The sequence below is a fragment of the Acomys minous genome, assembly GCF_964271855.1.
Source record: "Acomys minous genome assembly, chromosome: 4".
Taxonomy (NCBI): Eukaryota; Metazoa; Chordata; class Mammalia; order Rodentia; family Muridae; genus Acomys; species Acomys minous.
In genome coordinates, this window is record NC_140486.1 from 41,950,395 (window position 1) to 41,966,291 (window position 15,897).

At 35.8% G+C, this 15,897-nt stretch overlaps 1 protein-coding gene across 1 annotated transcript; it reads right to left on the reverse strand.

Annotated features, from left to right (window-relative positions):
• Positions 1–2,466: 2,466 nt before the first annotated feature.
• On the reverse strand, positions 2,467–6,557 carry LOC311596903 (serine protease inhibitor Kazal-type 12-like; the record flags this gene model as incomplete). The annotated part of the gene is made up of 4 exons (XM_084780826.1): positions 2,467–2,535; positions 2,777–2,904; positions 4,882–4,907; positions 6,497–6,557. The coding sequence occupies 4 exons, from the start codon at positions 6,555–6,557 to the stop codon at positions 2,490–2,492; spliced, it is 261 nt and encodes an 86-aa protein (XP_084636952.1). The 3' UTR covers positions 2,467–2,489.
• Between the last annotated feature and the right edge of the window lie 9,340 nt (positions 6,558–15,897).

Here is a 15,897-nt window from a genome sequence, read left to right on the forward strand (position 1 = left end):
ATACAGTCTCAATTTGCTGAATTGCCCCAGTTTTTTTTCATACAGGGTCTCTTCCTTCAGTCTTTTGTATTTTTGATTGTTATGTAAAACTTGTTTTTATTTTAATATTGATGTCAGTATTTCAACTGCTGTAAAATGATAAACTTTTGTACTTGGTAAGCCCCTGGGAGCTAGTTTCTTCACACCAGGATGCAGGCATGCTTGCCACTGTTCAGAGCTCTGGCCTCCAGCTGACTGTATGCCAGAACCACACCGTCCCTCCCTCCCCGCCCTTGTCCTTCTCAGAAACCTGGGCTGTTGCTTATGAGCCACAGATCCAAAGTTGGCCAGCATCTCCTCTGTCCCTTACCTCTCTCTCTCCCTCTCTCTCTCTCTCTCTCTCTCTCTCTCTCTCTCTCTCTCTCTCTCTTTCTCTCTCTCTTTCTGTATTGAGGCTGACCCGGTGGTTTTGGTAAGTAACAGGGATCTAAGTCAATCAGTTATTGGATATAAAAGAGTATGAGCGTTACATAACATATTTTCTCATTTCTACAGTTTCTAGAAATCTGAAGATTTAAAAAGTCTTAAATATTGGCATCTAACTGACAGTAAGAAAAATGAACATTTGTAGGTTTCTAGGACCCTGTGGATCCTTCTACTTTGCCATTCTCCCATGCTTCTCTCCTCTAGAGTCCCAATAGGATGTCCTCCCCTCTGTCCCGGGGTCCCTCTCAAACAAAGGCACCAGCCAAGGACAATACAGGCGGTAAACTTTAAACCCCTACCCAGATCTAGCCAATGGGCAGAACATTATCCACAGTTGAGTGGAGAGTGGGGTATGACTTTCACACGAACTCTGGTGCTTCATATTTGACCATGTCCCCTGGAGGGGGAGATCTGGTGGCACACAGAAGAAGGACAGCAGGTTACCAAGAAGAGACTTGATACCCTATGAGCATATACAGGGGGAGGAAATCCCCCTTAGGAACAGTCATAGTGGAAGGGAATAAGGGGAAAATGGGAGAGAGAGAAGAATGGGAGGATACAAGGGATGGGATAACCATTGAGACGTAACAAGAATAAATCAATAAAAAATTAAAAAAAGAAAATGAACATTTGTTCACACATGCGCACATACACTACACTGTATATATTTATATGTTGACTAAAGAAACACCTCTAAGCCACTTTTGACTTGTTTGCTGTGTAGTGAGAACTTATTCAAAAACAATGTGCTTATTGTGTAACACAGAGTGATGTACTCCATCCAAGTTCACATCTTATTAATACATTTAATTTCAGACTTCAAAAAAATCCCTCTTTCTCTACTTGAAAGTTCCCTTCATTCCTAACTTAGCAAATTTCTTTTGTATCACAGATCTACTAAAATGGCATGATTTCTATCATTGGTTTTCTTATTACAAACCAATAGGTCCCTGTTATAGGGCAAGGCTTGAGATTTTGCGGAGCTATTCTCACCCATGTGATCTTGCCACTCTTAACATTTTACTTGCCTGTGTGTGTTTTATATTTTTATTTTCTTTATATTTTTATTTCAATCTCTCCATTCTTCAAGATTCATTCAGAATAATCAGTTTCAAGCAATCTTTGTCTCCAGTTTTCTCTAACATGTGCCTTTATTTCTTCCTCTTTAAACTTTTTAATAACAGAAAACACACTAAAACATAATATTGTCTATCTACTCTATCTACTAAGGTATACGTTTATTCAAAGTAGAGATCTTGTTTACATGCATTGCATAATTATTTCCAGAAGCGGTAGATGAAGCCATCAGAATTCTTAAGCAAGAACATATCAAAGCTTGCTTTAATGTTGGTATGTATCTGTGTTGACAATGGCTGAAGGAGTTTAGCTTGTCAATTTCTGTATTTTCGAAAATCCACAGCACTTGAGTGAATGTATTCTTTCAAGCCTTTTCACATGTAGAAATTATGTTTCATGTGGTACATTGTGTCACACTGATAAAGCCACAAGTAATGTGGAAGAGTCAACAGTTCCAAAATGTATTCAGAAGTGGCCATTATTTTATCTGTCTTTTATTGCTTCCTGACCACAATACATAAGTTGAAACATCATTGAATTCAACACTCCCCTTAGGGAAAAACCCGCTATTCCAACACATCACTGTGATAGATGCATATATTTGCTTCACAGGGTCCAATTTTATTTCCTTCAGATCCTCTGCATAGCTGGTGAAGAATTGAGTACTGACTGGGTCTGGTAAGTGTGATAATATTCTGCTTAGTTTTCCAGTTTCTCATTTCATGTTGACAAGTGTTACAGGTTGTCTAACTAAATTAATCAGAGGTGCTTTCATTATCCGAAGCAAAGCATTGGTGTAGAAGTGTTACTAAAATACCTTTATTGAAATTTTGTTTTGTGCATAACTGGTGGGAGGCATGTTGCGAAGGATACTGGGTAATAGGGTGTATACATCTTCCTGTAAAAACCAAACCAAAGGCGCACCCAGTGTTGTGATGCAGGGGGATTCAGCATTTCCCTTTATGTCTGAAACCAAGTTTTCCAAAACTTTCCCTGAAAGAAAAGAGATGATGTTCAGAGATGAACTGCAATTGAAATGAATTCATTCTAGACTGGGTAAAGTGTCAAAGATTGGTTTCCTAGGTTTCAGATTGGGAGGTAATAGTATTAATTTATTTCATATAAAATCAACTTTAATAGACTAGTAAATTATTAATGAATAATTCATGGACTCCTCCTACTCTACTGGGCCCGGCCAAGAGTGTCGTGCTATTAGCTCATCAGTTTTGCTTACATGGCAATTTGGCAGAATTCACATCGGTTTTGGTAAGTTTTCCCATCAGTGCCACACACTGGTTTGTGGATTTGGGGGCATGATTTTCCATTTGTAGCCAGTGTCTTCTCATAGTTGTTGCAAAAAGCCTGAAAATTAAATAAAGTGTTTTTGGTTCATTTCTTATGGAACAGAAAAATAGTCTTATGGGCCTCAAAATTCATTCAAGAACATTTTCATTTTATTTTGAAAATAAAATTACACTGAAAAGGAAAGAATAAACCCCTGAAATCGCAGCACTTCCATGTACACAATATTTTGAAATACACATGAACTACATGTTTCTTTTTTTGAAAATAAAAATTATGTATTTTGAGAATTACAAACACACATCTTGCCTGTGTTTTATATGTCTGTATCAACATTTTCACTGACAGGTGATGGTAAGACCTTTTACAAATATGCTTTTTTTCTACTTTTGTAGGACAGTGAGTTTGTTAACTGCCATCTGATGCATGTTTCTTTTTTACATGCATCTCTGCACATTCTCGTAGCAGTATGATTTTATTGCATAATATTCCACTACAAGTGTGACACAGATCACTTCACTGATATGCTACTGCACACCTTTTACACCTACTGAGCTAAGATGCCCACTTTACTTTACCATGACATCACTTTAAAAAATGATCTCCATTTTTCAGAGATTTTTAAAAACTTATTTTGTTTTTGACCATAAAAAAATAAATTGTATTCCTTTGTCAATTACTCAGTGAGTATTTATTAAATGCCTGTGCAAGTACCATAGGGTTCAAATACAGCATGGCCAATACTCCAAAAAAGAATCTTGTAAAAATCCCCCCCCCCAAATCCTAGCTCTTGCCTTAAAAAATAACCAAATGTGAACTTAAGTTATACCCTGAAAAAATGATACTTTGGGCCAATCTGTAAGATTTTTATTTTTGAAACAGGTTGTCACATAACCCCAGGACATCCTCAAATTTATGAAGCAGGGATCTGTGAGATTTGAAATATGATGATAGATGAGCCAATTTGAAATGTCAATGCAATGATGCGTGTACTAACACCTGCTATGATGCGTGTACTAAGATTAGCAGCTGAACCGAATGGTGTGCCCATTTCTCTGCGCTATCTGTACCCACATCCCTATTTCCCAAAAGAAAAGTTTTCCCTATAAAAGTAGAAAAAAAGTCAATATAGATCCCTATCACCTGCATTCTTAATCTACTTTTAGGTAAGACGTATAGATTAAAGAGATATTTTAAAGTTTTTTTTTTAAAAAGCAGGATAATTCTTAGAAACTAAAATTCTTACTGCATCATACAAGCAGTTGTTTTCTTATATATTACCGCATCTTTCATTAATTCTTCAATCTAACCAGCTAAACGACCAGTAAACAGTAATGGAATTATTGAATTAATGATCTAGGTGTCAAATGCTTGGTGGTGTATACAGCAGGAGTAATTATCTCCTAGGACAAGAGGGTAGCAGCCACAGAAGCATGGGTGCAAAGTACTTAGATGCACAAGGACTTCTCCTACTGGGTTGACTGAGATAGATCCTATTGTGATGGTGTCCTTATCATCAGTATAATAGGCCTTGTTCTGGCTCTCAAAATTGTCTTAAATTGTCATGTTTGGTAGCACACGTCTAGAGGCAAGTGAATCTCTGACTTTGAAGCCAGCCTGGTCTACATAGAGAGTTCCATGGTAGTTAGTAATATGTCCGTAGTGAGACTTTGTCTCAAAAACATTATCTTAACTTGAAAAATAAATGCTATTTACCCTACATTCACAGAAACTGTACCATTACAGAGGCTTGACTGGGCATGTTACCTTCTGAGGAACTTCAAGGTCTATGTGTCTGAAGAAAACAAAAAGTAACATTCAAGATTTTTCCCTTACTGTTTAAAAAAGCACATACGCAGTAATGATTAAATTTGGTGTGGGAAACGTGTCCTTCTATTCTTCAACCTTCTCACCAAGCTAGCAGTGGGAGCTCAGAAGGCATCCATGGAAGAGCTGCTTCCTTTGCTAAGAGCACCATTCGTTGTGCTGAGGTTTGCTGGGATAGAAACAGCTAGAGAAAGAGGGAAGAGCTCATACCTTAATCCCTCCTTGGCTCACAGCATCTGCAGAGAAAGAGCAGATAGTGATAAATCACGTAGTCAGAATGGCAGTGTTTCCAGTTGCAGCTAACCATGATGGTCTTCTATGGCATCTGTTTTGCTTTGTGACACACAGCTTGTTAGCCACCCAGGAGCTGAGAGACAGGCTGCATTGCTGACCACCAGGACAGCATTGCTCTTGTTGTTTGCCCTTTGTGTAGTCATGTTTTCCAGTTTATGCGTTATCTCCTAAGAAGTCTTTGAGGGCAAAGTCTAGAGCAGCTCTTTGTTGAATGGGTTTAGACTTACTAGAAGGGAACCAAAAATCTTTGAATTAAAAGCTTTTGGTGACAAATGCAAAATAAAATTTAAGCAACTGTAGCATGAATCAATGTGATTTGTCACATTTTCATTAAGCACAACCCTTTCAACTGTAGGAATTATACATTTAAGCATTGTCTTAAATCTCACATACATCAACTCATGCAACAACCCTCTTTTTGAAGTCATGGAAGGCTGATCATGATTGCACATGCTTATAATTCCAGCACACAGGCATGAAAGCAGGAGGGTCACTGAAAATCCAAAAAAAATCTTGGTCTACCTAGCAATTGCTGGGCCAGCGAGGCCTGCATAGTTGGATCCTGCCTCAAGAAAACATGCCAAAATAAACCAAAACCAAAGCAACAAAAAGGTCCCAAGCAAACAAACAAGCAAACAAAAAACAAAAACACAAAAACAATTTTAAAAAACCGAATCAACAAACTAACGAGCTAAAGAAACTGAGCATCAGACAACTGTTTGGCTAAGTATTAATACTCATATGTAATAAATGGCAGAGTAGGGAATACAATCTAGACTTGATAGAATCTAGAATTCAGGCAGCACTTCTGTTGTTGTTGAAGGAAGCATCAGTACACATGACTTTCTGTTGCATAATTAACATTATTTCAAATAGCAACTAGAGCCTCCAGGTGACTTATTCAATAAGAGAAAGGGTGACAGAAGAATGAACGCTGGAAGCAAGTCTTCAAATGCGGGTCCTGGGCTCTTTCTACTCTTACACCATCACGGGGTTCTGTGTCTCCCTCTCTCTCCCCCCTTTTCTCTTTCTCTTCCCTTAATTATCTCCTTACTTTGTATACTTAGGAGGTATAAAAGAGTGACTCAGATATTCACAGCACATCTCTAAAGAATTCTGACAGCTAAAGCCCATTAAATAAGAGTTCTTTAAGAAGGCGCTTTCGGAGAATTTCTTACTTATACAACAATGTTTCGCTAATCATTGAGGCATAATTTTAACCTTGTGCCTCTTGTGGTGACCCACAGACAACAACACTAACGGTCTACAATTCCTCATTTAGACAGTGGGATCTCAAACCAGCCTGCTAGTCCTATACAGCATGAAACGTTATGGAAATGAATAAGAGCACTTTAAGCAGAGTACTGTAATAAGAATTAAAATAGCTCCTTTGTATGCTAAAATTCTACCCAAAGGAAAAGGCTCAGGCCGTTGTTCCCCATTGTGGTCATCATAGCAAACGACATCATAATCCACCTGATGGCATCAGCCAGCCCCGGTCCGAAAGTCCACCGAATGGTTTTGCACTCACCTGCATAGAGGAGTAAATAGGCCAGGCTGACCAAAAGCAGAAAGGCACCTGCTGGCTTCATGTCAGTGAGGTCTTTGAGGTCTGAGAAAATGAAAATGTTAATGGAGTTCAACACGGTGGGTGATGTTCTCTGGCCTGTTTTTATATGCGGACCTATATGTGCGAATCCAAGTACCTATACATTTGTCACTCGGCCACATTCTCCACCCCTATTATGCAATTGATTTCTCTAGAGAATAGACACTAGACACTGGTGGAACTCATTTTAGGCTCTTTCTAGTCAAGAGCAATAAGCAAAAATGATGCTTAGGCATAATGAAGTATACTATAAAAAGCGTACCGTAAGTTTTTCCTGTGCACCACACAATGATAATTGCAATTGAATCCTTACCTTGCAATGTATATACTTTGGACTTGTCTGTAACAGAGCCTTAGGGCTACAAAGCTAATAACTGTAACTTGGGATACAGTATGAATAACTTGTGTGTAATATTAATAGGGTTTGGCACCATAACTATGAGGAAATGAAAAAAGTTGATGTAAGGGATTTTGAGGTCACAGAACTTACTAGATAAAATAAGAGCCCAGCCTGGATGGCTATAGACACATAAATGCTAGACGTTTGAGGTAGATAGTATTTAACATTCTTTTCTCAAACACTTAAACTTGCATCCTACAGATTTGAGAAAATCACTGTTTTCTTTCAGCTCTTTGATTTGAGGCATTGTGGACATGACGGTTGTTACTTAATATTTCTTAATTGAATGAATGTTTTATATATCAGTTTTAGCCATTAGACATATATGACAGCCACAGTTGTCTGTTTTCTTTTTCAAAAACACTACACACTCTTCAGTTTAGCTCTTTTCTTTTTATTGTTCTATAAGAAATACCTCTTGACTGGAAACTTTAATAGCTCCTTCTGCTTTTTGTATTTTATAAACAATGTAGTAAGTCTCACTAAGATGATAACCTAACCCTGAGCTCCCCAAGGACAGTAAGGCTATGCCAAAGTGGATGGGAGAAGCACCACAAGGCCTCTACTCTACACAAAGAGCTACAGGCAACTAAGGAATGCACAGAGCAGGAGAAGCAGTCTTCCCCAGGGAAAAGCACGCCAATTAGTTATGCAGTAGAAACTGGTTAGCCCAATAGACATAAAAATACAAGTAGCATTATACAGATGGAGCAGCTTGTATTTAAGAATGGCAGACATGTATGTATATATATATATATATATATGCATGCAATAGCAATTAATGAAAAAAAAAGATGCCACGAATTTGAAAAAGAGCAAAGAATGGCATATGAGAGGCCTTTGAGGGAGGAAGGGGAAGGAGAAAGCGACTTAACTATATTATAATCTCAAAAAAGAAAACTAAAGAAATATAAGTTCAGATATTATCTGCATAGGAAAGAGTTCCCTGACTGTTTACAATAGTCTCCGTTAAGTAAGACTGATGTTTTCTGTTGCCTTTAAAATACCTTTAAAAATCTACATGTGTCTTTCATTAAAATTACTAAATTAATTTACTTTAATAAGTTAAGTTATTAAATAATATATTACTTGATAACTTAAGTACACATTTACTTACACACAAGCATGTACGAGTGCTTGTATGCTAGCTAGCTAGCATGTATGTAACGGATTGGAGTGTTCTTCTTCCTGTTTCTGCACAACTATATAATGAATTACATGTGCATGTACAGAGATATAACTTACTAATTGAATGCAATAAAATATTCTGTTATCCCTTTCAAAGTAATAACTAGGCACTGGTAAGTTCGTATTGATAGGCATATTCACAGAACTTACATTTTACATTCTTTTCTCAAACACTCGAACTTGCAACCTACAGATTTGAGGAAATTATTGTTTTCTGGAAATTCAAAAATGAGAAGAAGCAGCTCGCATGTAACATTAAAAAAAACCAAAAACAATTAAATCTATATACGGACAGGTAAGGGAGCATTATTTACACATTGTAAATAATGTGTATGAGTTTTGATCAAGAGATACTGATGACTAGGTTCTTAGCCAAGACTTGGCCTTGGGAGTTATTGTTCTTGAGGCACATAAACAAATATCAAGGAGTCTGAAAACAGGAACTAATATGAGAAAATAATAAAAATAATAATGTGTAATTTTGTAGACAACTTTTTTGGTGCTGGGGGTTTCTACACACCAGTCAAACACCCCTCTATCCAGCTCCATTACTGATTAAGGTACAGTCTTGGAAATGAAAGTAATTAAGGGTTAGACTGAAATGCAGAGGAAGACCTGAAGATAAAATGTATTATTGACTAATTTATGCTTCCTTTTGTCTCTGGAGTCCATTAAAATTGCCGTTAAGACCATATGGCACATTATCCCTCACAAAAGCTCTTTATTTCTCCTTGGAAGTATATTTTGTATTTTGGATCTATTTTCCTTGTCAATGTTTAACAGGTTTCTTCCTTCTTACACCTTGTCAAATATATAGGATAACAGGCTTAATAATCTTATTACTGTCTTACATTACATGGGCATTTTCTGGTACATTCATGTAAGAGATGGTGTTCAGATAAGAAAGTATCTTTTCCTTTGGAAAACAGAGATTGTGAAATTTATTTTGATATAAATTTGATATTTCTGTATTTGTATAAATAATTTTCATTTCTCCAGTCAAATTACTTGAGAGTAGTGTTTATTTTCTGAGATCTGCTTTAAAACTTTCTTAGATTCAAACAAAGTAACCTTTGATCCAAAGACAGTGTTGCTGTATCACAGAGATTCTGTGTCTCAAGTTCTAGGCTATATCTAGGCTAGATTTTGTTGCTGTTACTGTTATTGTTATTGTTGTTGTTAATTATTATTGTTATTGGGTGTCTGATGCATGTGTTTATGCATGTAGAGGTCAGGGAATAGCTTTGAAAGAGCCAATTCTTCCCTTTCACCTTTGTGTGGACTACGACTAGAGGCTCTTTCCTGATGCTATCACCTAGAAACCTCATGTGAAGTCAATTGGTGTCACTTTAGACTACTATATGAAAGATGTTGTGTTATATATTTTGTACGGTATGTAAATTGCTACACCTTTTTTCAGTATCTTTAATACTCCAGTTTTTTTTTTAAGCCTTTGTCATTACTTTCGAAAGCTTTTAGCTTTTATGCAAAGTGACTCTTTCAGATTTGAGAATGTAATTTAGTGTAGAGTATGGGCTTAGCTCACAAGACACTATGGATTTTATTCTAGTATTTAAAATAAAAACAATAAAGATATTATTTTAATGTTTATACTTAGTTTATTCAAGCTATACCAATTATGTATTGATACAGAGTCTTATAAGATCTAAAAACTGGTCAGGAGTGTTACTCCATTAGTTCTCTGGGACTAAGATTGTCAGAGAAATAGTTAAATTACAGACAAGATTAATCTACTATTGTGCATGGGGAAAATATAAACGTCTTACCATGAATATACCTGGGATCCCACATTAACCTTGGTTATTCTCCCTGGTAGCTTTGAACTTAAAACCGTTTGTGATCTGCCCCCTTTTTTCTCTCTCCCTCTTTCTCTACCTTTTCATCCCTCTCTCACAAACATACACACACATGCATATGATGATACATATATCAATGTGGTAGTCATCATCATATATATTTGTAAATGTGCTGTTTTAGAAGAAAGATTTAGAGTTTCTTGCTCTAAAAATGTTTATGACAATTCAGTTTAAAAACATCTTTTGGAAAAGAACAGCTATGTTAAAGGTTGATTTAGTGAATAGACCAATGTAAGGGGTAATTGTTATGAAGTCTGGAGCATATTTCTAGAATTCCAAGCAAAAGGAGAAAACCAGCATGCTAAATACGTTTGCCTGGTAGGAAAGAGCAGGGTATAGTTCATCCTGCTACTTTGGTTCCTAGTAATTCTAATAGAGAAGTCCTGCAACTACATAGCAAAACACAGGAAGCCAAACAGAGACGCACATATGTACCTACTTCTCTCATTTACTACAGGTTATTAACACTGTAAATATTTTATGATTTTTTAAAGTATATGGGCCATTTCTTTAAAATTCTGAAGGGACTGTAACAAATTAAAGATCTGAGAGGCCAATAAAATGCCACTGAGTTTATCTGGAGGTCAGAGGACAATGTATGGAGTCAGCATTTTCCCCATCAACCTCATGGCTTTCTGGGATTGAACTCAGACCATCAGGGGTGGTAGCAACTGTCATCATATGCTGAGCCTTCTCTCCACCTGGAAATTGTAGATTGCAAACTGTCAGCCCTGAAAACATGCATATAAGTTAACTTTGTGCAGAATGAGCAGGTTGTATTTGGGGGAAAAGTATATGTATGTATGTATGTAAGTAAGTATGTATGTATGTATGTATGTATGTATGTATGTATGTTTGTATGTAAGTAAGTATGCATGTATGTATTTATATGTGTATGTATGTATGTTTGTATGTAAGTATGTATGTGTGTGTATATGTGTGTATGTAAGCATGTATGTATGTATGTAACAACAAGAATGAAAAAAGGCCATGAATTTGAAAGATTAATACACACCAGTAAACTGTTAAATTAAAATTCTTAAATAAAACAATATAACAAGCAAACACGATACTTAAGTAAACACATGACCTGAGCAGCAGTTGAGTGAATCTCAGGACTGTCACTTAACTGCAAGTTATCTCTCTCATATCTATCACTAGAATCCTGTTTATATATAGTCACCTGGAATTACATTTCAAAATGTGTATAGAGACTTTACAAGGTTTGTATTTATTCACTTATCCCAAAATTAAATTAGTGAGGTCTAATTATTATTATATTTAGCATTATACCATATCATATACTATATTCTATTGAGCATTACTAAATTCTGACTTAACTCATCATTTCTGTTAGATCTCAAATAAAGACATCTTATAACTCACAACCCAATTCTTCTCAGGAGAAAGTAGGCTGACAGACTGTCAAAAGAACAGATTTGTGTATTGAATTTATGGTGAGGTTAAAGGTTAAATGTTTCCCAACCCCATTCCCTCTAGAGGAGATTAATTTATTCCAGAGAAGCAAATTAGTATTTCCATGAGAACTGTTTTGTGTAAGTTTTTAAAAATTATTTCTTTTTTTTTGAGAATATAGCATAATTACATAATTTCTCCTTTCTTCCGTTTTCTTCCAAATCCTTCAGTATACCCTCTCGCTTCTCTCTTACAAATTCATGGTCTGTACCTTCCTTCATTGCTGTTGCTCACACATAAGTTTTGTTATTCTTGATTGTCTGGATGACACATGATTATCCCTCTTTGTATTTTTGCAATGTGCTATTTCTCATAAGGAACATAGTGTAATAGCGTCCAGCACAGCAGGAAGGTACACTGCTTACTACAAATAGAGGCCAAATCTCTTTTCCCATTGTAGGATTTTATGAACAAAAACCTAGTGTTCTTAGAGGGGTGGGAATTGACTCATACATGGAGAAGTGTGGAGAGATTCTACAGTTTCATTCCTATAAAAGTATAGAGGCTTTCAGGAACTTCCAGAAATTAACCTATAATTAATTATGACGCCTATAGGAGGGGCTTAATGCTTCTTTATAGCCAGTAAGATGGTGTTTAATGATCTCTGCCTAAGTCTATAAATATTTCAAAGCATTGCACATCCAAAGAGTTTATTGCAAGAAATAAGGTAGCTTTTATTGGATTAACAGAGGTTTTCCTTAATAATGGTAATTTAAAGAGAGCTATATGTAAGTCATATTATTCATACAAAAAACTAAAATAGCCCTCTTTGTTCCCATTCACACTGTTACTCTGATTTGAAACTTGTGTGGTTTCTGACTCTCCCTGTTCATCTTTCTGCAAATAGCCGTGTACAGTCTTTCCGTTCTCGTGAGAAGCAGCCTGGCTTCCATGAGCTTCATGTTTACATCTTCTTTCTGAAACTTTTAGTAAATTCTATCTTTTTTATTTTATTTGATAGCATGTTTGTCAGACTTAGTTTTCCCAGGTGAGTTTAACATCTTCCTTGAGAGCTTTCTAGTCTTTCTCTGTGTGTGAATGGGTTCTCTCTGGCAGTGGAGTCGGCCTTTCAGAAGCAGCATTACGAGCTGTGCATCCACGGTTTGGACTCAGCCCATGGCTGCTCCACCTTTTCTTTAATGATACCATTTTTTAATGACAAAAACAACAATCTAAACCCAATGCTAACAAAAGAAGGAAAAAATCCAGTATGATTTTAAGAGCTATATAAAAATAAAGATTAGCTAAATAATACAGATAAAAAGCAAACCCCAAATATATTTCTCTGAGAAGGTGAACAACTTGGTAAAGATGTTATTTAAATTGACTAAAAATAAAAAGAGAAAATCTAAAATCATATTAGAAGGTGTAAACATTCCTATTCATTTATAGAAATAAAAACAGTGTAAGAGAATATGACTATATTCTAACTAGTATATAAACTAAACGAAACATGTATTTCTAGGAATACATGATCTTCTGAAGTTGAATTATAAAGGAATAGAGAATCTGGTTGGAGAGATTGCCAGTAAGGAGATTTTTAAGTATTTATTTATTTTACTTGTATGTGTGCTTGTCTGATGTATGCATGTGTGGTGCACACATGCCTGGTGACTATAGAGGTGAGAAAAGGGCACAAGGTCTCCTGGGACTGGAGTTACGGAAGCTTGTGACCTGCCATATTGGTTTTGGAAACTAAATCCAGATCATTTGGTTGCGCATCGAGTGCTCTGAAGCCCCGAATCATCCCTCTAGGCCCAGTGAAAATATTTTTAACCAACAATTGAAACCTTCCAAAAAATAACAGATTACACAATACAGCCAACTTTACTTAGATAGTCCTACCAAACAGTGCAAGAAAAATCAACACCAATTCCTCACATATATTGAAGAAAAACAAAGACTTATTAGTCTGATATTAAACATGTGCATGAATATTGCACAGAGATTCAATAATTGTTTATAAACTACTGGAAACCATATTCAACAGCATGTTAAAAATATAAGCTCACTTTTTCTATTTCAGGGTCAACTCGGGCTACATATGACCTCATAGAGGAAGTATGTTGAAATTTATCAATGCATTTTATGAATCAAATGTAATTAATTTCTAACCAAGCATATATCATTAGAGGATTTTTATATACTAAACATTCCAGCATTTATAGATTAAACTCCTTGAGAATGAATTTTGTTTGTTTGTTTGTTTTCTGTCATGGAAATTTTTCTTTTTCTAGTATAGAAAAGCTACTGATTGCTACATGTTCATTTTGTGTCTACTTTTTCTTACTTTAAGGTGATAATATCATTACATCATTTCTCCTTTCTCTTTTCTCTCTTCAAAACTTCTCATATACTCCTCCTTTCCTTCTTTTCATTCATTGAAGTTATGTACATATATATATATATTTGTATATTTTTTCCTAAATATAACCTAGTAATTCCATATAATGGTATATGTTTTCAGGACTGGTCATTTAATATTAGATAACAATTCGTGTGCTTTTCTATGGAGAGGGCTATTTCTTCCCATTTCAGCATTTCTCAGTTGCCTGTAGTTTGAGTTTGTTTGTTTATTAGGATTGATCTCTAATGGGCCTTCCCGTTATCCACTCTGGCATGTCTATTGATGTTGTCCTTGTTCAGGCAGTAATTTTGGTGAGAGTTTAGTAGTGTAGATTCTGACATGGAGAGGCAGTCTCACAGTAAATATTTAGAATGTAGTTAGAAAGTCTGCTAGCTTAGTAAAATGGTGGTAATCATTGCTGTATTGTGGGATTTATTTTGTAGCATATGGTATATAGGTCAGCTATTGTTTTTAGTTTTAATATGGATGACATATCTGGAGTTGAGATATAGTAATTAAATCACCCAGCATTACAAAAGGACTGATTTAACCTTTAAGTCTGATGTTTGTTTTGTGGAGTTGGTCCTCCTTGTTACTCATCTTCTTTGGGTCTGTGAATTATAATATGTTTATACTTTACAATATAGTTAAAATGTAATTATAAGTGAGTACATACCATGTGTGCTTTTCTGGGTCAGGGTTACCTTCCTCTGGATGATAGTTTCTAGTTCTACTCATTTGCCTGTAAATTTCATGATTTCCTTGCCTTTAATAGCTGAGTAGTATTCCATTGTGTAAATGTACCACAGATTCTTTATCTAGTCTTCAGTTGAGGGACAGCTAGGTTGCTTCCAGTTTCTGGCTATTATGAATAAAGCTTCTATGAACAAAGTTGAGCCAAAGTCCTTGTTGTATGGCGGAACATCATTTGGGTATATGCCCAGGAGTGGTATAGCTGGGTCTTGAGGTAGCACTATTCTCAGTAGCTGAGGCTCTAAGATCAACATTTAATAAATGGGACCTCATGAAACTGAAAAGATTCTGTAAGGCAAAGAACACTTTGCCTACAGTCTCGAAGAAGATCTTCACCAATCCTACATCTGACAGATGGATAATGTCCAAAATATATAAAGAACTCAAGAAATTAAACACCACCAAACCGAATTATACAATTAAAAATGGGGTACAGAGCTAAACAGAGAATTCTTAGGAGAGGAATATCGAACGGCTGAGAAACACTAAAAGAAATGCTCAGTGTCCTTAGTCATCAGGGAAATGCAAATCAACATGATTCTGAGATTTCATCTTACACCTATCAGAATGACTAAGATAAAAAAAAAACTCAAGCAACAGCACATGGAGAAAGGGAACACTCATCCATTGTTGGTGTACGTGGAGACTTACACAACCACTTTAAAAATCAATCTGGTGCTTTCTCAGAAAATTGGGAATAATAAGTATTCTTTAAAGTACCTTCTACAGTGCAGGCTTGGTGGTGCTGAATTGAAATGGTTTTTGGTGTTTGATTTTCCACTTCTCTAAATTTGTGGGGTTTTTTTTCCTGCTATAGTTTTCTTAAGTAGATTCTCCATGCTGCCAGTTTTTTTTCTCAATTCCCGATTTTATCTGGTGAATTCTTAGGTTTAGTTTCTGAATTGTACCTTGAATATTGTGATCATACATACTTTTTGCTTTCCCCTTAACAGGATACAGTAGATTTTTGATAATTTCCTACAATTTTTTATATTATTTCTCCTGTTTAGTGATATTTGTTGGTGATCATTTTCACTATATGCTGTGCTTGATTCATGCCAATATTTTCCTTAATAAGTTTTCTTAAAATTTAAATCTCCTTGGTGAGCATTATTCCTTGTTGTTGACTTTTTCATTTATATTGTGACATTTCATAGTTACTCTTTGACATTATCGTCCACTGTTTCTCATCTTCCCCTCTGTGGCCTGGATTAAATTCATGTTTGCATCCACTTTCAGGCCATTGATTGTCCCTAAACAGGAAATGTTTGAAATCTCCATG